Source organism: Leptosomus discolor, chromosome 6, assembly GCF_034619465.1.
Source record: "Leptosomus discolor isolate bLepDis1 chromosome 6, bLepDis1.hap2, whole genome shotgun sequence".
Taxonomy (NCBI): Eukaryota; Metazoa; Chordata; class Aves; order Leptosomiformes; family Leptosomidae; genus Leptosomus; species Leptosomus discolor.
The window spans coordinates 49,588,418-49,611,879 of record NC_141396.1 but is presented as its reverse complement, the minus strand read 5'-3'; the positions used below and the strand labels follow the sequence as shown (position 1 = coordinate 49,611,879).

The 23,462-nt window shown below is 41.0% G+C and overlaps 1 protein-coding gene across 1 annotated transcript in view; it reads left to right on the top strand.

The window, feature by feature from the left end:
* Nucleotides 1-18,074, top strand: part of MKX (mohawk homeobox) — a 45,518-nt gene extending 27,444 nt beyond the window's left edge. The window contains exons 6-7 of the mRNA XM_086467051.1: nt 17,745-17,778; nt 17,888-18,074. Coding sequence (XP_086323177.1) covers nt 17,745-17,778; nt 17,888-18,074 — 221 coding nt within the window. The remainder of the gene's footprint in view (nt 1-17,744; nt 17,779-17,887) is intronic.
* Nucleotides 18,075-23,462: the final 5,388 nt, after the last annotated feature.

Sequence of the window (23,462 nt, the reverse complement as noted above, 5' to 3'; positions counted from 1 at the left end):
TTGTGGTGGGGGGTGGTGTCTGTGTGGGGTGTGTGGTTATTAATTTCCCAGTTTCTTGGTGCATCCACAATCCCTGACTAAGCTGGACGCAAAAGTACAGAAGACTTTTCATACTTTGGCTTAATCTTACCTAACCCACACTTCAGCAAATCCCAACAAGACCTGTTTTGAAAAGTGTGCCTAGTTTTCAGGCTACTGTAAGACAGTTTGGCCAAATGTGGAGGCTTCTCTGACCCAGCGTTCCTGAAAGTTTGAACTTCTGCCAGGTCTGCTCTTTTCTGTAAATTTTTCAGATCAGATACTCTGTCTGAAAATTTTTCAAGTCATCATCTGTAAGTTGCAGGCAGAAAATCATCTTAACCTATTGCATAGTTGGCTGAGGGCAATGTCTTTGTGCTTCTCTGACATGAGTATCGGTCAGTAGCGTAGAAAGGACATCACCCAGGACAGGCTGATCCTGCAAGCCAAATCATGCATTCCTGTATAGTTCATGATATATATGAACCTAAAATATGCCATGCCAGATCAGATTATACGTATAATTTTCAAGTTCAACAAAAGGTTTTGTTTCTTTTTCCCCCATCATTTTTTAAAGAAACAGAATTTATCTGAATTAAAAACATGATTGGTGATGACGAGTGGGTGGTTCTGTTTACCCTGCCACATTATATAGTACCACTTTTACTCCTTGTTTGGATAGCAGTCACAAGACCCAGATATCAAGCTGTGAAAGTATTTTTCTTGCAGCAGCCTTTCTTTTTTTGGCAGGCAGTGGCTTTGGAGATGCCTCGCGTTTTGTCATGTGATTGGACTGCTGATGAGGTTTCTGTGCTGCCTCATTTTCCTGGATTCCATCTGAATTAACTCTTCTTTGGGTCACGATCATTAGCACACTTCTGAATGAGCTGGGCTTTGCATCATAGTGTAATGAGCTCCTAATACTTAGTCTCTGTGAGGAAACAGCCTGTAAAGAAGGAATCTCTGCATTTGTTCCATGTGATAGAAATCTGTTTTCTGTACCTCCAGCTGTCCGTATCAAAACCACATTCCTTCTTCACACTAATAGTCCTTCCTGAAACAAGGGAAAATGAGGGGAAATGACTAGTATATAATCGTTCCATCTAAAAACATTCAGCTTAGTCTTGTAAACACATAAACTAGTTCTTTGTAAACAAATGTCTTAATTTTCTTTAAACTGAATATTTAAATGTCAAAGACAGAGAAGCTGGATATGTCAAACACATATGGTTCCTATTGCGTCAGAAGCTTTCTTAATTTTGATGTTCTAATTGAAAAGACATTTTTGAAAGCATGTTAACTTCACAGAAACTAATCTATCTGACTCTCTGTCGGGTCTAGGGTTTATTGTTCCATCTATCACCACACTCTGGAAACATTTTCCACTTTAAATGTACAGCAGTAACAATATCCCTCATGAACTGTGAATTGCCCTCAGTACTTCCAGTGCTTGATGTGGAAGCATGGTGTAGGGAAGCTGATGTTGGGGAACTGACAGGGTCTTAAAGGGGAGAGAATTAGGAAGAGACATCAGGGAAGGAATGGGAGTAGGGACTATAATTTATTCATAAGTTTTTGCCTTATCCTGGATAATTTATAGCAAAAAATGCTCTAGGCTAAGTAATCTCTTTAACTGAACAAAGTTTCTGTCCACATCAGAGAAATACTGCAGGTCTGCTTTAAAATATAAGCTATTTTATAAATGTCATGAAACAACTACCTGCCTCAGATAAAGCAAAATTTCAGTTTGGCATCCAATATATATTCATTTTTCTTCCTGCAAATAATAGACAGAAAACTATAAAGTTAACATCTGAAATAGGTACATTTGAAATAGAAAAGACATTTTTATCTCAGGCACTGCCATTAGATTTTCTGCCAGTGTGGGCTTTAACTGCAGGTGCATGCTCTGCAGAGAGCTGAGCAGTATGCATGTGCTTGCAGTTTGCGATGGGGTGGGATGTCTCGTGGAGCTGAGTTAGAGCCCCCTCCCCAGCAGCACTCTGAGCAGCGCAGGTGCTGGGCTCTGATTTGCTGCAGTGAGTGCACCAGATGTGTCACTGGCTTTGGTCTGAATTCTGTATAAATCCACCTTTCCCAAGCATACAGAATATTTAACAGTAAATTACCTTTTTTTAATCCACTAATGTGTACAATATAAAGTCTACAAAGGTCAGAGAGGTAAATTTATTTATTAAATGAAAATACTTGTGTCCAAAAAACCATTATGAATCATTTTGGTGTTTTATGTTCAGGATGCAGAGTAAATTATTCCAAAAATAATGGTAGCCAAATGTCATTCCCTCCAAACGTTTGTGTAATATCTATTTATCTGTGGGCAGATGACTGCTATGTATAATCAGAGGCAGACTTTTGTCAAACGGAGACTAAGTAAACACAGCTGAACACAAGCTGGACTACAACTTTTTTGAGTTTTGCCAACACTGTTATGACCTTGAGCGTTTCTTCAGAGCAATCTGCTTTCAATATGGGAGAATTTTTAGTGTTTCAAATTAACAAGTGTTGATTGGAAATTTGTTCTGTTTAATTTTAATATTTTTTTTAACAAATAAATGAAAAGTGTGCATTTGCCCAAAGGAGGGCATCCTTTCTGCTGCTTAGAAGGTAGGAATGTTTTGTACAGGAACGTTTCTTGCACGTATCTATGAGAACAAGAACAACAGCTAGAGAGAGAGATGTAAACTCATCTGAAGCTTCATTATCAGAGAAAATTTTCTACTGTTTCCTGGAAATACCAATGCTTTTTTATTTTTTAAATGTGCTGTGCAAGTAAACATAGCATTTAAGCAGTAGATTTTATGCCATATATATCTAGATACTGTTTTCATCATCCTTCAAAAAGTGGTACTTCTGTTTATAGATTTTGCCCATTTTTCTAAAACTTAGTCTCCTCTAAACATTTTCTACAGATCCTGGTTTTAGATCACAAAAAGAAACGAGTCTGATTTGATTGACTAACAGGAGTACAATTTAAACCTTAGTTTTAATATGCGAATTTTCTGATATTACATTACCGATCATTTGAACAGAAAACATTTTGCTTCCTTGATTTTAAAGGCCACAGCATCTGGAGTCTCGAGGAGGCTTTGGCCAGAAGTCAAATAGGAGTCTGCTCAAAAATTTGTCTTTCAGTAATTACAGCAAGTGGGTCTCATCCATTGCCAGTATCTCTGTTTCAAGGCACTTCTTTCAAAGGGATATTTTTTTTGGTTTAAGTGCTGTGTACAAACCAGCTTCCACACCAAATTCAGGGACAGGACACATGTGCACAGCATTGTGGCCAAGGGAAACTTTCCAAAAGTCCTCGTGCCTTCATATCCACAAGATGTACTTCCCAATCTGCCTTATTTTGGGTCAGCAATTACCATTTTCATATTTCTAACAAATTCTTATGGTAACAACAGTTTAATGCGAGCAGCCAAGCATACACAGCACCTTGTATTTGATGCGTTGCTACAGTATGGCTTGGACTTTGCAAGCCAAGTACCATCCCAACAGGTATTCTTGGATGTTTTTTGAAAGAACCACAGCAGAAGTCTCTTCAGTTTTCTCTTCCTCTATCATAGTAGCAAAAGAAAAATGAGGATGCAGTTGGAAATGGGGAGGAGGTGGAAGAGAAAGAAGATGATAGAAAAGAGGACAACATGACTGAGAAGCTATTTTAATTGAGAATTGCAAACAGTGGATATACCTATATGTTCCTAAATATTCCTATGCTTTGTACCAAAATGCAGATTTGAGAAACAAAGCAGGAGATTCTGCTCCTTGGCTGAGCAATGCAGCTTCTTAACATTAGCCAAAATGATCTGGAAAAGACCTTGATGCCAGGGTTTTTAGACGCTTTGTTGTTTCCTCTGGGCAGCTCCTCCCTGAGGACTAAGGGTACAGACATTCACAGTGTCAGCATCTTGGTTCTTATTTTGGGATTTCTGCTTCACCACAAAGGCTAATGAGGCTTCTAAAAATAAAAATAAAACCAGAATGTGCCAGGTGTCATCTAAGCCTACGAAGTGGACCTCTGGGTGTTTGAAGGGTGCAAGGCAGGTACTAATTGCAAAGCTTAGGACCATCAGGCAGAATTTGTCTTGAGTTACAACAGCTTGCAGGAGCTAGCTGTGTTTGAGGTGCAAGAGGAAGGGGAGAGCCTTGCTAGTCAGCAGCCTTCCGGGTGTGTTGAAAGCCTTCAGGATGCTCCTGCTGTTGCCTAGGATGGCTGTTGCCTAGGAATTGCTATCAGGAGAGTATTTTAAAAAAGATGTGCTTAACCTTCAGTTGGGGTTGGTGGTGCATGCCAGCACTAGCCAAGTCCTGCCTGCAGGTTGGGTGAGCCACGCTGTCAGCAGGGCTCTGAGGGGCTGGTTTTGCCAACATCTTGCTAGTTTGTTCATCTGAAGTAAAATGGTCAGTAGCAGCAAACTAGGTAGGTTGTGTGAGTGCTTTGTGTGCCTGATGAATCTGTACCCTCAAATACAACGTTTGCTGGTGGTGCACAGTCTGTTTGCCTGCTGTCGCAGCAGGAGGGTGGGGAGGAAAGCAGGCATTGTCCATACGTGGGGTTTGCTGCGTCTGCTTTGCAGACCCTTTGCAGGTTTCCATAAACTTCGCAAACTGTGCTGTATAGGCTGTTGCTCTATGCGAAAGCTTTGGCTCATGGGCAAAAATAAGAAGTAAAAACTCTTGCAAAATGAAAGAAAAAGTTTTTACTGTTTTAAACGTGGAAACAAAAGTACTAACCAATAATAACACCGAGTTAATTAAAGAACATGCAACATTTCAGTTCACAGAGCTGAAAGCCTTTGTGTTGTAGCTACCTGACTTGCGTGGCTGCTCAGAGTCCTCCCCTCATCCTCCATCCAAAGGCTCAAAGCCTAGAGCTGGACTGTATTGGAGGGATCAAAAGATCTCAGTCTCTTTCACCATAGTTACTCCCTAAAAATATGAATGTTATTTATGTCTGGAACCATGGCTGCCTGTCTCGTCACTTTTCTCTATAGAAGTGGAAATTCAAGATCTAAATTGTTAAAACTGTTACAGTTGTTCAGCTGTAGAATTGTTAAAAGGGAGGTGAGGATGCAAGACTGTCTGTACAAATACATGATTGTTGCAGATGCTGCTTACCCTTAAGAAAGCATCTCAGGAGATCAGGGAAGACACATAAGTGAATTACAGAAGTGTGAGTTACTGTGAGATAAAGTTAATTTGTTTGCTCCTTGAGCAAAATGTCCACAGTGTTTTCCAACTGCATCTGTGTGACGAATTGCATTCTGTGAATGCAGATATTTTCCCTATTTTTATGTATATATGTGTAGCCCAGTTTCCCCTGACTGAAAACCCTGTTGAGTGAAGGGTTCTTGGTTTTTATTTATGATAACAAGAGGGAAGACTGGTTATTTATACATGCTGATAAAGCTTCTGAGTTGTTTTTGATCTACAGATCTTGCAAATTACTCAAAATTGATATTTTTCTGAATCAAGTCAGTTGATTTAACCATAAATGCCATACGGCTTTACCATAAATATGTATGTGTGCTTTAAGTCTCTGATAGAGCAAGCTGTTGTAAGAGAGAATTCCCTAATAGAAATGTCCTGACTTCCAGGAAAACTTATATGAACTAATGTAAACCTAATATATAGTAAATATGACATTATTGCCTTTTGCACCTGTCTTACGTATTTTTGAAGCACCCTGTCTCTGCAACAACCTGACATTTTTAAACAAACAGTATTCACTCTGTTTGGGGGGAAAAATGTTATGGGAGGCTGCTTTTGATAACACTGTCTTTGATCTTGGAGGCTGATAGCTAGCAACTCAATTAGGTTTTAGATGAGGCTATTAGCTTTAACTGCTGTTAGATCATGTCCACTCTTTAGTTTACAGCGGCCAGTGTAGGTTTTTCAGGTGAGAGCCGTTTGCAATGATCTCAGAGAATTGGCATCTTCACTCAGAGAAACAACCTGGGCATATTGCCCATGGTTCGGATACTCTCTATTTGAAGGCAAATCCGTTTGGCTTGAAATACTGTGGCTTAGGGTCCTTTACAGCTCGGCAATTGCGTCTTTGCAAACTGCTCTTCCTGGGATGAATGGCAGAGGGTTTGAATACGCCTCGTTGTTATGCAGTGTGTCCTACAGTTAGAGGAGCCGACCGGCACAGTAATGATCTCTGCAGTGTCATGGAGTGAATTTTACAGAGGCACCAAAATTCACGCAACTGTGCTATACTGAGAACTGCAAGCAGTATGTCAAGGTCAGGATGAGCTAGTAAGCCCTATCTGTCCACGGCAATCTTCACTATGATATAGGTCCTTTAATGTGGCGTAGCATTGCTGTCACAGCTCAGGCAGTGTGCTGTGCCACGTGGATACACAATGCCCTGCTACGTGGTGCACATTTACTCAAGCATGCCTCAGCATCTGGGGCCCGGAGTGCTGAGAAGTCTGAATTCAGTCTTGTGTTGTTATCAGTTGACGATGCTTCCCTGCTGGTTTCTTGAAAACCACTGTCTCCAAAAGCAGCAGAGTGTGTTGAATAACAAACCCTTTCACATTCAGACTCTTCAGGTTTGGGAACGGAGTCAACATTCTTGAAGAATGATTTAGTGGCCAATAAACATCTGCAAATTCTGTAAGACTGTCAGAGGCAGTAACATTGAAAGTAAAGATCATATCAGTAGCAATTTCACTGTCCTGACAAGGCATTCGGTGCAAATATTTGTTCAGTCATCCTTGCTCTCGTTCTCGTTATCACAGACAGTTTCACATGTTTTGCCAAAAGAGCAATTCCATCTCCTTCCACAAAGCTGTTCACATCCAAGGCCTTTGCAATGTTAAATACTGGCCTACTACTGTTTCAGGACCTCCCACACATGCTCCTTTGGAGTGCAGGAGCCTCATCTGTCTTACGCAAAGACTCTGCTGTGAAGGGCTTTTGCAACTTCCAATTAGTGAGCATCTGCAGTGTTAAGGTTTTCATGCTCCTTGAGGATTCAAGCGTAGTCTGGCTGATGTATTACACTGCACCAATCTCCGTGATAGCCGTGAGTCTTGGAGCTCTTCTAAGTACGATTCTCCTACAAAGTCACTGAAATTGCATTGTGCTAGGACTCGAACCATTTTAAATACAATATGAAGTTTTTAGAAGGAGGAGGTGTTTCTGCTTCTTCAAAACCTCTTGGCAAATAGGTACGTCTTCCTGAATAATTCTGGGCATGCGATTCTTCTGCTCCAAGAGCCTTCCCCATTTTGTCTGGTTTGCTGCACTGCCTTTCACTTGCTTGGTGAATAGGAAAACTGAAAACACAGCCCTTCTTGATATACCTCCCAGTTTACTAGAATCTCTGAGGGCCTGTTCAGAAGGTGTCTGGGAATATTTAGGTTTGGGAAGAAATCCTGTAATGGAAATAATAACAGTGTAAGTTGTGGTGAGCAGGAGTGTGAAGACTGCAATAGCTTCACAAGAGAAGGCAAAGGGAGCAGAACTAAAAACTTGACTAAAAAGATAATGCAATCAAACACTAAAATCACTTTTGTGCAATTGGAGATAATAGTAATCTACTGGCAACTGTTCCCCCTGTGTCTCACTCAGCAATGTTTCTTTCTGCTGGTTATTCTGCATATGGTCAGCAAGGTGTGTGACTACGGCCTTCTGTGTAGGTTCCTGTAATTCCTCAGGATGCTGAATAAAGGTGTTCCCATCACTTTTCTAGCTAGATGAGGAAAGAGATACTTTTCTGACATATGTGAGCTGACCCAGTTTGAAAGAAGCCTCAAAACTGAGCTCACATCCTCACTGGGTGCTCATTGCCACTTCTTTACCAGCAAAGCTCTAATGTGAATGAAGCTGAGCATCTCTGAGGATAGGTTGATTAATTCTGTGATGTGCTGTTCAGTGCCATTTGATACGTTCCACCTGGTCCTTTGCAAACTTTATTAAAGTTGTTTTCGTAAGATGTCTGTAGGATTTCACAAATGGGGCACTGAGGCACCAAACAATTGCAATTTGAAGTAATTTTAGATACCTAAGACCTTGTGGATGTTCATGATTTCTCGGTTCTTTATACATTCAAAGCACAGCTCTTGCTGACCTCATTTGCACCTCTGAGCACTCAGCACTGCTGAAGATAACATCCCAGGCTCTCGAGTCAGAGCCCAGAGACTGGGGAATGTACAGTGGCATCTGTGAAAAGGTTGGTTGGAGTAGCTTGTCCAGCCCTGCACACAAACCTGTGCAAAAGCAGAGAGATTGTCAATCACTAACATGATTTACTTGGCGTTGTTAAATCCATCTGACTATCTTTTATCTTCTTGCATTCCCCTACTGCAACAGCCTTGCAGCTGCTGTGCCATGGCGCTGAGGTTATGTGGGGAAAGTTCTCACCTACTGCTCCAGGTTTGGCCCCAGAGCAGGTCCGTCCTGTGCCTTCAGGTAGGCGGTGACCGCAGAAAATACCACATGTGATTGTACTGCTGTATCTCACAGTATGCTTAGTGGGAAGGCAGACTGCTTAGGCATTCCTGGTTTTATGCACACATAATATAGAAGGAGGTACGGATAATGTATATATATGAATATATCTGTATCTCCTTATAGATACAAATAATTTTTTAAATTTCACGTTATCCCTTGATTTGTGGGATCTGTTGCGGAACAGTTGTCTGGGGTTACCGTGGGGCTCTTTTGCAGCTTACAGCCGTTTTTACATCTGTTCAACTGTTGGAGCCCTGTCCGTGCTTATGCCCTTCCTTACAAGCTGTTTGAATTTTTATGCTTGTGATCGCACAGAGCGCAGTAAGTTTGGGACATAACTTAGGTACCTGGGGTTTACTATTTGGCCATAAGTATTGTTCACATCCCAGTACCCCATGCAGTGGATGGAAGTAGCTATGTTTAAAAAGATCATGTTTGTCAGTCTTTATCTTATGGACAAGTGAAAGAAACAGTGAATTTCCTCTCCCTGACAGACTTACCCAGTCTTTACTCCATGCTGCTGGCTAAACACACCCTGGAAATCAGTTCTGGCATTCACTTAGAAGTTCCTCCACTTGCCTGAAAATACAGCACCTTGTAATTTAAATTGCCTTTCTGCAGCATATGCCATGTCTGAGCCTGCTTGGCTCCCAGGGGCAGGAGAGGAGCTGGCTCCTGCAAGCAGGGCCGCGGGAATCAGGGGGGCACGTTTCCCCGAATTCTGCAGGAGGCTTCTGAAAATACCCTGTGTGCACGTATTCATATCATAATGCTACACCGCATTTGTAGGGTCTGCTCCCAAACCCACAGCCAACTAGCATAACAAAATCAGATTTTACTGCTGTAGTGTCAGCCTAGGGTTGAAATATGGCTTTGAAACCCTCCCTTTCACCCCACTTTTTTAATGAAAAACAATCGAGCTGGAGTGTAATAATGCTTGCCCTGGCTGCATTTGACTTTAGATTTTTACTTTTAAAGCCTTATTTTAGGCTTTAAGAGCTCCCAATTAAACTTTAGAACCAGAGTGAAACCCTGAACGTGCCTGCCTGCACAACAGTGGGATTTCTGGGTGGGAAAAGGATATTTTTATATTAAAAATAAAGAAAATTAACAGAGTGGTATGTTTTCTCCCTCCATACTCCAGACTCTTCTTTTTCCTAATGAATCTTCATTTGCCATTTTCTCATTTCCTTTTTTTTTAGTATCTCCCATGTCCTTTCCTTTATTTCTTTTTTTTCCCCCTCTTCTCCTTTCTCCTCTTTGATTTGTTCCACCCTCGACCTTCACTGCTGCCTAACTTGGTTCTCACTGTTAATCCATAACAGTTTGCAATAGGAGGGCTAACTACTTCATCCTTCCAGTCAGCACAGCATGTGCTGTAAAGCCCTTTCTAAATAACACCAAAAAATATGAAGCCTGGGTCAGATATTTGCTTATGCATTATGAAACACATGTAGGAGCCTATCACCAAGGAATCATTACACTATTAATTACACTATTAATTAATCATTACACTATTAATTACATGCCAACTCAATGAGGAAAGATTTTATTTCAGTCAGCTTTGCAGCAAACTTGAAAAGAAAATAATACCATATAACCGTCAGTTTGTTAACAGCTCGCCTCCAACACAGCCCTGACTCCCATTATAAGCTCTGCTAAAGTCTGGCTAAGAAAACAAGTCTCACACAGTGCCCTGCATCTCACCAAGGAGAACACGCTGTCACCGGTCATGGGAAATTTAGAGCCAACCATGACAGCCTGAACAATGAAGTGATTTACACGAGGTTTGTATCTAGTTTGCTAACTCATAAATTCTTACATGCAGGTGCATAGCCCAAGACTGTAAGACCATTTGCACTGCTCCTACTATTATGTGGGGTTTTCAGTGCACTTATTAATGCAAATGTTAACATAGACTTGCAAACTCAATTCTCTTTTATGGTTTATATGTACATGTCTCTGTGGGCATGTACACTCATTTTATAAAAATCACATGTATTAAAATGTAACTAGATGCCTACTCCCACTTCAGCAGGCTCCAGGCTGCACAGGGGAAAAAAGTCTTGAAGTTCCCAGGTATACCAGAAAAAAACTTGAGTGGTACCAGTTAAACCTCACAGTTAAAGCTTATATCTGATGTTTTGGTGCAAGAAGCGAATTTCAAAGAAGGATTTCCCTGAAAAGGCTTGGTCTGAGGCATGATGGCAAAGGGATATTTCCAACATTGGCAAGACCCAAGCTATAGGTCTTAATAGAAGAGGTCAGACCAGGGCTAAAGCTGTTCCTGGAAGAAAAAACACTGGGAGAACAGGGAAAAATATTCACTGTAGCTGTCACTGTGAACATAAATTGTCATTATGCAGTTTGTTCATCTGAAAGGACGTAACAGCTGATGACAGGTCAGTTGTTATACTTGGTGTCACTGTGAAGCCAAAGGAGTGAGGTAATGGGGTTGTGGGAGTGACTTCATTACAAGCTGCTCCATAACCTCCTCCTGGAAGAAAGAGAGAGCAGCCGTAAATGAAAGCTTTGCTGAAAAGGAGTTTTCTTGAGAGTCTCGGCCCAGAGCTCATTCCTGCAAGTTTCTGACAGCTTTCCTCCTCCCACCCAACAAAAGGGCATGGTAATAAATCTTTGTCAGCAGAAATCCGGTACCCCTCTGAGATTGGACCATCTGTGATTGGTATCATGTGCACTCCCAGGTCACACTGCCTCACCGTGTCTCGCAGCCGCAGGTCATCTGAAACTCCAGCAGGGACTTCCTTCCCTCCACCAAAAGGCTCTGCTGCACGAGCACTGCCAGTCCCAGCCGGACCATTTCACACAGACCTGTCCAGTCCAGGACCTGCTCTGGGCAGGAGTGGCTTCCCAAGGGACAACACTGAGCGAATTCTCTGTGGAGGTGGCCCAGGGTCTGCAGGAGGCCAGCCACCAGGGTGAGTTTGGGGAACAATTCTGTAGGAAACTCTGCGGTTTGGAGTCTCTTCCAGCATGAGCTTTTCTATCTATGCTTCTCCATAATTCATCCTTAATAGGTCTGATGTCCCTGAGGAAACTTGGGAGGATCATGCAAAAGGAAAAGGGTTTTAAGGGTTTATGTGCTGGGTTGGATGAGTCCTGTCTATGTGTAGAAAGCCTATGGTAGTGTGGGTCACTGGCTGAGCAGTATCCACTGTCAGGAATTTATTTGTCTGTTCACATCAGGCTCAAAATGGGAGCCCAGCAAGTGTAAGCATGGGAAGGCCAACTCCTGCTTCCTCCAATTCAAGCTAGAGGAGCTGAGGTTTGTTGTACTGGGATTTTTCAAAAGATGCTAGAGTCTTTGCACGAAGATTAAATGACATTTCTTGTAAGAGGAAAGGGCCTGTCCTGGTGCTTTGGGCTACAATTTCCCCTCCCTTGCACTGCTGAGCAGCATGGGCTAAGCCATCTTCCCTCCCCAGATGTGGGTGAATGTTAGTGATGTTGTATGATTCATGGGATCCTTTAGGAGGGAAGGAGCTGCAGAAGAGTCAGTGCAGAAGAGTACGGGAATATTAACTCCAGTTAACCCAATTTTGTTCTCCGAGAACCAGAGACCTGAAAGTCGTACGTGCCCTGAAATTGTGGTTTGGAAAATACTAGAGTCAAGGGGTGTGTGTGACCTACAGAAATAACTCATCTCACCACTAATTTACTCACACATGTAAACTTCATTTTTCACTCAGCTGCCCCAATTTATTTCCTGTTCCTCCCTCTTTTTCCTCTTCTTGCTTGTTTTGAAAATGCTGGTCAATACATGTTGAGCCAGACTCTCCAAAACCAACAAAAGAAAGTTCAGGAGAAGCAGTGAGAGAAACAGCTGAATAACGTTGCCAATTTTAAAATGAAGATAAGTTATACAGGACCTTTTATTGAACCAACGAATATTTTATAGTGTTCACCATTTGGGGCCAGCAGTTCTTTCTTTCTCTTCATTTTGAGCTAGAATAGAAGGTGTGTAATTCATCAGGAATCTGTACATGTTTAAGTAGCTAAGAAATATGATGGTCATGTGGGACTGACCTACTGTGTCTGGACTTCCATGTCCATTTTTTTCCCTGCAACATAATGTTCTGTACCCTTTCCTCTCTGTCTCATTCCCTCATTCACACATTCTTTCCCCTGTTGGTTTCAAGCCATCTTTGCTTTGTCAGTGTTACCTGATAACACAAAGCAGGGTTTTAAGCCAGTTGTTGCAGTTCGGCTTGAGCTGTATATAACACCAAGCTGGGGAACAACGTGGATGCTTCTTGATCCTATGTAAGTGGTTGGTTGTTCCTTTGCTGTTCCCGGCAAGGCCTTTAGGTGAAGGCAGTTCATCACCACACACGTGTGATATTCTTACGTCAGAATTCTTAGATCCAAAGAATAAAATGTAACTGTAATTAATATTATTTAGCACACCCCTGAAGTCATCCAAGTATGTAAAAGTTATTAGTCTGGACTCGGCAAACAGTAAGGGTCTGAATTGTTCTGAAATATTTGAATGTGCCACAAGGACCACGTAGCCAGAGAGCTTTTGTCTGTTGTAAATTGGAGTATGCATACGTGCTAAGCATTTATGCCCTGGCTTTCTTCTCTAATACTGGATGCAGTATGTAAAAGGGTACTGTGTATGTGCTTAGATGTATATCTTGTGAATTATTTGTATATTATTTTGGCAACAGTCAGGTGTAATGGCCATGTACTGGAGGTAAGTGATGCTATTGTCCAGTTTAAGGACGGTTTGCCTGCAAGAACCCTAGGGTTTATTTTTTTTGGATGGGCCTTTCTGATAGCAGAAGAACGAAAGAAAACACTTTTTGAATATAGGAGAAATCCTGGAAAAATCTACTCTTAAATGCTTTTGAAATGGTCAAAGTATTGCCTAGGCATGTTGTCTTTGGAATTCTGAGACTCATTTCCATCTCTGCTAAAATGGGACTGCAGGCTACCTTGCAAGAGAGCTGTCAGGGTCAGCCAGTGAATATTTATGAGGAAATTTTGTGGTGAAAAAAACCCTATATATGCTACATATATTATTAATAATTATGTGAGTCCTGAAAAATACCATACTGCATCACAAAGCTGGTATTGTTGGGTAACTACACTCTTGGCACTGCGTGCTACAGTAAACTGTATACTGAAAGCTCATACTAATGGAAAGGTATACAAGATTCCATTGGTAAGTGATTTATAGTGATTTCCTATTATAAACAAGAGGAAACAAATATCCCGCCTTGCTGGTTTCTTTGGGTGGATGGTGAGAGCAGAATGAGACATTCCTGGCCAGGCAAGAGCTGATTCTCTGGATGCTTGCGACTGGGAGCAGAATGAAGCACCAGAAAGTGTAATATATGACAATCCCTAATTATAAATGATTGAGTTTCCATTTTCATAGTGCTTAGAACTTTCCAGTTGCAGAGAAAATGACCACTGTTTTAAATGATTTCCAAACTTGTTACAAAAAGATGTTTCTGATGTTTAATACTAAGTAGACTTACTATAGGATCTCAATATATGCTGAAAGCCGACCAACATCCTTTCACAAGAAGCACATTGCTTTCTGAGACAAAAACTACCTTCAGCAGCAGCTTCTCTGGGTTTCAGTTAATAAATATGCTATTGGGCACAACTATACTTTGTTTAGGAAAGTTATTTGTGCTGGCCAGTGGTATGCTATTGATAAACTTCAGTGTAGACCCTATCAAATAAGTCTTCGGAACAGTGTGGAATATAATAATGCATCAGCACTGGCTTTCTCTGGAGTCACTTGACACATTGATCTAAGCTTGACAAGTCTGTAGGGGTTGAAATTTGAGTGACAGCCTGCCTTGATCCAAATAGTGAGAGGACCACACTTTTTCCGGAGAGGCCAGAGGTGGCTGCCACCTGAAGCATATTAGATTAAAGTTAACCACAGCACTTGGAGAGGGCAGCTATGGTGAATCCTTGGTACCTTGTATAAAGTGCTGCCTCTCATGTAGTGAGAGAAGGCTCATGAGTGAAGTGCAAGGTCTGCCCATCAGCACTTGCTGTGGAGTGAGTGCTTAGCTGAGGCTACTCAGTGAGATTCAGTATGCTGCCTCATTTTTCCATCCCTTCCGTCACCATTTCCAGAGATGTTACCCAGTGCCATTTCCTTATTGCCTCAGGGAAGAAATCTAGGAACACGTTGTGCAATGATCAAGAAACTGAACACTTTCCATATTGAGAATGGTGTTCTTTGATTGTATTCATTAAACAGTCTCACCAAAATGTTGCTTCTGCAGTTGAAATACACTTTGCAGTTGTGCAGGTATGTCAGATGTCAAAAACTTGAATTACCAAAAGCTTTAATTAGTAGTCAGGGGTAGAGCAGGTAGATTGCAAAAGATAAAGAAAAATGTCGGGCAAGATTCACCTTTTTTTTTTTTTTTTTTTTTAACTTGATAAAATTTTGTCATCTATCTTTCCTCTCTTGTCAGTGAAGAGCTAGAAACAGCTAGACTGTGTTTCTTCCAAGCTGAGCTACGAGGTTAAGGGTGTAGTTACACCACGAGTTTTATTTCAAAAGGAGAGATATGGTCCCCTGCTCATGCAGCTCACAGCATATCCACATGAATGATAATGCTGCCCAAAGGGAAACAGTGGGAGGAGGTGGCCATAGAAGAAGGCTTCATGGCCTGGTTTTGCAGCAGCACTCAGGGATGTTGGACTGCGTTGTCAGGTGGGCTGAAACCACTTCTTGGAGGACATCTCTGTTTTTTGTGAATGGAGTCTGGATAAAGATATATGAATTAGACGGCAGATCATGGCAAGTGAGGTGAACCCGACTCCTCCTTTTGAGTTGGGTCTAGTTGCTTTGATGGACAAAATGTCAAGGAGAGCATGGGGACTGGTCTTTGTCTCACTCAATGTGGTTATCCTCATCCAGAAAATGATGTAATACTTATTTCCTTCACTAAGGGCTGTTCAGACAGATGTGAGCTGCTTGGATGCTATGATAGTGCAAACTGGGATATACTGTCAGAGGTTTGGTATAGCAGAAACGGATTTTTGGCAAGAAAAAGAGGGCCTGTGCTTTGAAATGCACTGGATTTTCAGACTTCATTGTACTAACATGCTTTTACAGCAGTTATTAGCAAGAGCTTTGCAAATTATCAATGATGGGTTTATTGTAACTCAGTTTCGAGTTTCTTTGACATAAATTATCTGTTGGAAAAAACCATAAAATCTGAATGGCATGAAGAAAGACCTGTAATTCAGGAAAAATCTTTAGCAAAGTTGAAGAATGGGTAGCTCTTTGCTCCTGGATCTTATTTTTTAGCTTTGCTACTGCTTTTGTACACCATGGGCAAGCCACTTTCTTTGAGAGCTGGCTAAACACCAGTAAAAAATATTTGCAAATACTCCTTCAAATAAACGCTGGAGTTGGAATGTGTGTCACCATTCACACCTACTTTCCTCAGAAGTTTGTACAAGCAATTTTTTTGTTCATAGGAAATATTTTCCAACAGCAGAAGAAACTGACAGATGCTTGAGAGAGGTGTATTTATATCCAGGTTTGCTCTGGCAACAACGTTCTCTATTACTTGCCATTTCCATTTCTATACCTACTGACCTATTCAGTCCTAAACCCCCTTTAAAATTGTCTCTATTAAAAAAGAAAATGGAGCAGGGCTGAAAATTTATTTGTAGCAAAGTACAGCATGAAGGAGACTTTTGGTGTCATTTAGTACCTCTCTCTGGATCAAATGTTTCTTTTTTCCTTGGTTCCCTCTCCTCTGCATAGGTTGAACTTCCCCCTCTTGAATCCCTTTCAAGTATTGATCTAGGAGAGCTTAAGAGATACTGATTCAAGATGTGCTCTTCTGGAACAAAATGTAAACCTTGGTCACTTGTGGACATTTATTTACAAATCTGTTTTGTGAAAGGATGGAGGTCTGCTAAATCAAACAGCTTGGCAAACACCTGACTTCTGAAATTACAGCTGGTCTGTGTGCATTTCTTTGGTGAGACTGGTCTTCAGTGGTCACTACCAAGTGCTGGGGAGTGCAGCTGGGCTGAGCTGTTCGACACAGGTTGGCTGTATGAGAAAACAGGCTGCTGGTCGGTGGTAGGCAAAGTCACTCGTAAGTGGAGAGCTACCAAGGGCTGCAATGTGCTTTGCGACCTATTTGACTGGAAGCTCTGTTTACACAAAAGATCAACTTTTAATTAATAATCTGATGGAAATGTAGCAATAAAGTTGATTTTTAGTTGGGAATCTAGCCTCATAAAGAGGTGCACTACTTTATGAGATTTATGCTGTGTTTAGAGGCTTTTGGTTCTTGTAGTCATTAGTGCTCATGCTGTTACTGTTTCTTTTGTTTGACTTGTTCTCCATAGGCGTTGCAGTTAGGCATCAGCTTCTTGCTCCTCTATAATGCGTTTCTGTGTCAGGATAGCAAACCTACTGAATAAAGCTTATACGTTTCTGCCTGGTAAATATTTCTGGCTTCTCTGCGATGTGAGGACTTAATGAATGAACAAATGGGACTCTTGATGGAAGAGTGTAGCTTATGCCTGTGATGCAATTTCATCTTTGAAGGCTGTTAACCCGGTGTGCTTGTTACTTGTGTCCTTCTCAGCCTGCCTCTGTGACTGAGTCACAGCCTGGGCAAGGGGCGCATTAAAAACCACACGTACCATGCATGCATGGGTGAAAGTCCTATTTTTAGTGCATACAAGAAGGCGTTCACTGAAGGGCAATGAAGCTGATTTTTATTTTTGGGTTTTGCAATTCCTTATGTCCTTGAGATGTATGTTTTGAAGAACTATATCACCTCGCAAAATGCAGGTGGACCTCCAAGACCAGCTTTATTCTCACTATTGCCAAGATAACTTTTTCCCAGGCATGGGCTGGTGTGGGGTGCTCTGGGCGGGGTTCAGCAGCAGTTCTGCCGGTGTGGTATTGGTGAGACTTCGTGAGATTCTGCCTCACCAAAGCTTGTATCTGTACACTCATGTCTTGGGAATCTCCTCACAACATTTTTTTTGACATGTGCCCTGCTCCAAGCTCAGTGTAGACTTCTTCAGGCAGACACTTGCATGAAGCTGGCCCTGTATATATGTCAAAAAAAAAGATTTTATTTGGAAATCTGGTATTATTTTTTGAATTAATCTTGGGTTATTTTTCCATATGCCTATTCCATGATCTTGCTTGTTTTAAAAACTATTAAAAGAAAATAGACATATTTTTTTTCTGTTTTCAGAAGCTCTGGAGAATGGACCAAATAAGTGTGAAAGGTGAGTAAGGGACTTCACAGTTTTACAAAATTATTATGATGATGATTTTCCTGACATCACGTAGCTATGTAAGCTGTACATGTAAATATTTGTTATTGCTTGAATCTAGCGCAGCTAACAGAAAAGGAACCAGCAAAGATGAAACATACTGGAAGGAGATCAACGCAGCTATGGCCCTAACGAACCTTGCCCAGGGGAAGGATAAACTGCAGGGAACTGCCAGCTGCATCATTCAGAAATCATCACATATATCAGAAGTAAAGACTGTTAAAGTGCCATTAGTTCAGCAGTTTTAAGAGATGGGTCCTTTTTCTTTTTCCTATCAAACGGACATTCTCCTCACAGGATTGGTTTTCAGCAAAATCAGATTCACAGATATGAGGCAAATGTGGAAACTAGGCCCCCTTTTACAGTATGGTCACTTAAAAAAGAATAATTTTCCATCTGACTCAGACATTTTCATTGTATTAAATGAAATGTTCAATTGCTTCTATAAAAGGCATGTAAATTATAAGAAACTGGTTTTATCAAAACATTAACTTATTTTATGTTAATCAAAGTGCGCATAAGATGTTTGCATTGCTATTAAAGTGCCTTGCTTTCAAAAAATAAGCTATAACGTGGGCATAGTACAACAGTACTATGCCTCAAAATGACAATGCCATAATGCTTAAACTTTGTATATTATTCTAAGTGGGCTTAAGCAGCCTAGGGCTAAACACATTACTGCTGGAGGCCCTGGAGAGTTGTGCTTATTTGACTTGTACAAATTGACAAGTCTTAATTAAATTGTTACATCCTTTTTTTTTTTAATCAACAGTGTTATAAAAATTGTACAGTATGTTTTGTCAAAGTGACAATGAGGTTGTTATGCATGTTTCTTACCTGTATATGCAGTATATTAAAATACCAAAATCATTCCTTTGAAAAGTGCAATACTCTAGAACACACAAATTTACAAAATAAGTTAATTGTTCAGATTATTTTGAACTTATACATATGCTCCCAGCTGTGTTGCTCATTAAAGATTTCTGGTTGAGAAAGTTCTAGCCAGGCTAGCTGTAAATTCAAGTTGAATTTCTGTAATTTTAAAGCTTTGCTAGTGACTTAATGAAGTTTTGATAGAACTAAAATTGATTTCTTCTTGTACAAAACTAAATCTATAGTACCATTTATTATTTCCAGTGGAGCTCAAAAAAAGTTTCCAGGGTGGAACTTATTACTTTAATGTGGTTTAAACGTTTTTATTTTGTAGGTACTGCGTGAATGAGGACAGTTGATTGACAGTTCACGTTTCAGTGAGAAAAAGGTGTAATATGAACTATCAAAGCCCAAACTAGAAACACAAGTGGGAAATGAAACATTGAGAAATCTCAGCATTTAAGGTGGAAGGGTTTTAAGTAGATACTAAACCATGTATTAAATGTCATGTCTCTAAACTTGACTGCTATTGAGTGTAATAACTAGCATAAAACCAGGTTTATTTTTAAGTTTTATTGGGAGGGGTACAAGTTGTTCTTAAGTCATGTAACAATAGTGTAATGAGGTTTACAGTGCTTAAATAAACAGTGGCAAAGCCAAAACCAATTTATACTGAATCAGTTACAGAAAACTGGAAAAGAGCTGATTGTTGCTAGGATTTGGATTTTTTTCCTGTGGGTATCCTGTCAGGTTTTTTCCTACTTATCCCTTTCCTTGTTTCTCTTTTTGGTGAGCCATCAATGAACAAGACAAGACTTTAGTCCTGCTCCCACTGAGTTTCATGGCAGAACTCCCACTTCAATGGAAGCAGGACTGTGCTAATGATGAAACTAACTTGCAAGTAGAGGCTGTTCCAGTTGCACTAAAATAGTCAAGATACTTTGCAAGATACTTAGTGTGACTTCTTAAGAAACTTCTTGATGTAACATAACATGTTGTTTGGTTTATTTAGTGTACAATGAAAATGATTTGATATGAAAATATTTTGTACATATATATTTTTACTTTGTTTTCTAAATTGCTGATTTGCATTGACTTAAAGTGCCAAGCAAGAAATGTATGTCATGACTGTATGAACAGTTGAAGTATATGTTTTACTGACTTGCATCATTATATGTCTAAGATTCCATGACATTAATTTTTGATACTTTACTGGATTTTGACATAGTAATGTGAGTTTATAACTAATAGCAGAGAGTTAATACTTCACTTTTGTTCATACTATTATAAGTTATTCTGGTATTAAATATTTTGTGACAATAAATTGATGGTTTTGACAAACTTTTCTGTTAGAAATATTCACAGTGTTTTTGTCTCTATAAATGACAACAAAATTTGTCATATAAAAAAGGTACTTTTGAGGACTTCTCTGGAGTAAAACTGGAGAAGACAAGCCATTCTATAAACAACTTGTTCGTGGTTCTTTTTTTAAATGATCAAAGCACAAAGAATAATCTGTAAAACACATCAAGTGGGTTTTAAATTTAAGAAATACTTGGCATAATTTCTTGTTACCATTTCCTTTAATTTATTTTTTTTTTCTACTGCTGCTTTAGAGTTTTCTGAAAACACAAATTCTAATGAATTATGTGTGTGTCTTTTTTTAAATAACAAAAATCATGATCAGTGCTGAGCCAACAGCTAATGAAGACTCAATAATTATTTATGATATTGGAAAAACAAACATTATTACTATTGCTCTTCTTTGTTTCAACATATGTAACCATTTTAGTAAAATAAATAACTGCAAACAACCTCTTGCTGGTTTGAATTAAATATTCATTTGTCTGTCATTTGCAATTCTGGTTTCCTCTTATAGTCAGGGTTTCTCTGTACTGGGATACAATACGTGATAGGCAAAGACAAAATAGGAATGCTCATCTTTTGATTAATACACCTTGCGGTGCACAGTTATGTGATGTAGTTTAGCACATCCCTGATGAAAATGACTGTTCAGCAAGTTTAGGCTAATGGCTGCTAACATCGACATGGCATGGTGCTTCTAAGTCCTCCACGTTGGAGGAGTGCAGAGGGAAGCCATAGCTGATCACTGTCCTGAGTTGCTGGAGACGGTCCATGAGCTGGGAAAGACTGTGTTTGTTTAGGGTTTTCTATGAGTACAGGCTACATTTGTCTACAGTACCATGTATAGCTGTGGAGCCTTGGTGGAGAAGGAGGTGCAATCAGCCCATCTAGAAGTTCACTGGTGTCCTAACTTTGGTGCCTCAGCAGAGTTCCTCCAGTTGCATGGGAGGGATGATAACTGAGGTTTTGGTGAGCGATTGGCACTTTCAAGTTTTATGTCCTGCTTATCTGTGATATTTGTATACCACTGTAGCATGTGAGGCCATCCAACATGTCAGTGGAGATTTGGATATTCTGTTGATATGTGAGTTCCTGAGTGAGAACGTACAGCCTGACTTTTGCTGTTGGGAATGCATAGAAACACCTATATCCTAATGATGCTGAACTTCTCAGCATCTACTTTGTACCCAGGTCTGACATGAAGAAACCAACTCATTCTGCTCCCACCTACTCTGTCACATCATTTGCAAGAGCTGAGCATTCCCAACCTCTTACAAACCATTGAGAGTAAGTGGAGCTCCAATTTTGCCAGGTTTCTCAGCAGTTGAAATGTACATTGGGATCAGGATCACAGTCTCCTCTTCCAGCATCCTACAACAGCTACAACCACTGAGCTATAGTTCTTACTTTGTGGCCTCGTGTTCTCAGTTGGTGGTCTAATGTATAAATATGTGTGCCAGGTGAAGCGGTTCCACCAGGGAGACTGAGAGCAAGTCCCAGGACAACACATAGGCCATTTTGAGGACATTTGATAACTTGGTGGCTTAAGTTTTAACTTTGAGTTTGGCAAAGGATGGCAGCTAGACTTGGATGCCCATGTGCAAGTGCATGAAGTAACCACTGAACTGTGGATTAGAAGGAGAAGGTGGGGAAGGGAGGTTGATAGCACCTCTGTACTGTGTGAGGAAGAATGGATTTAGTTTAGGCTGGAGGAGAGGCTGTGTGGGCTTAAACCCTTAAAACCGTTTCTTCATTATTGCTTTATTCAGCTAGTTTTTCATTATGTGCCCCAGCTTTGATGGATGATGGTTTTATCCACGTAAACTGTCCGTCAGTGGAGATCCACAACACCAAATGTGAGATGCTATTACAGGGAGCAGCCTTAATGATAACAATGGGTGGGATCTCTGATAATCATGAGCTTCTGGAACTCACCAGACTCTTGATGCCGAGAAAGTCCTTCTTTGTCCCCACCTGTGACATCCCCAGCAGTGGGAGAGAGTGTGGGAATCATTCTGCGTTAGTCAAAAGGGAACCTGCACTGGGGAAAGAAGTTTGTGGTTGCCCTGGGGATGCCCTGGAGTACCAGAGAACTGCCTTCTGTCCCTGCTTCGCCACAGTGAGTGAATACTGGTGTGCGGAATCACTCAGAGCCAGTCAGGGCTATTGGGTAGCATGCTGGTGGGGCATACCACACCCTGCCTAGCAAGTCACTGCCAAGCAGCGAGGCTGCAGCCACCAAGCTCAGACCCTCCTTCAGGAATCCTTCCAGAGGTTTTCAGGCTCAGTGATTCCTCTGTTTCTTTTGGTCTTGAGGAAGCCCTGGGCCTTATTTTCCTGCATGGCTTACAAGGTCTGGAGGAGACGGGTATATCTGCTGATCATCCCCTGTGTGGGATGAAAGATAGAGTAAGCATCACTAGTCATTCAGCCTCCCAAAGCTGCAACAAAGCTCCTATAAATTGAGCTCCACCAGAGCTATGCAAGTCTTGTTCATAATTTTCACATTCAAAAGAGCACTGAGGACCTCAGAGCAGCCCTGGCTATCATGGCTGACTTTGTCACACATACCAGTGGTTTTTGCTTTGAAATCTCATGTTCTGCTATAAAGTGTGTCTACACTTTCTTAAACCCTGGCCTGTTACTTGCAGGAAAACAGAGCCTGGACTCAGCACAAACTGAGGACACCTGACCCTCCAGTAATCCACAAGCAGCCCTAAAGTCCAGTGGGCACCAAATCAGTGATCACAGTGACAGCTTCAAGCATGAAAGACCCCTGTTTTATTCCTGTGTTACTATGAACAGTCTGTGAGACTCTTGGAGAATCAGAAAGAAACTCAAAGGAATCCAGGCATCTCACCTAACAAATCCAAGCATTTCTGAAGGTCCAAGGGCCAAAGCATGTTTCCACAGCCAAGTGCAGACAGTTGCATTCCTGCTCTGAGCCAGCTGGACAGGAATATGGTCTCGTTCAGAAACTGGGTAACCAAGTTTGGCATCAAGCCTGAGCTGCTACATCAAGGTCCCCAGCAGACCATGGACTGGATTCAGCACAGTGTGAATACGTCTGTGCACCTTTTGGATCATTGCTTGTTCTATGCCTTCACACATCCACAGCAATGTCCTCAATTTTCACTGTGCTTTGGTGCACCATTTCAAAGAGGACAATAGTATTGCTCTGCACGGCTGAGCTGTTGTGTGTAGAAGGATACTGATAGTTAGGAGCTGCTCTGGTGAAATACCTTCCTAGCCTAGCTAGAGCAGGAAAGTGAGATGAAGCGTGATGCAAAGGACTGAATTGCCTGAGAGCACTCCTTTGACACACTGCAAGGGAGACTACAGGAACCCAGCCTGGATGTGAGTTCATGTTGTACAAGCCAGTTTGCCAGTGTCTGGGT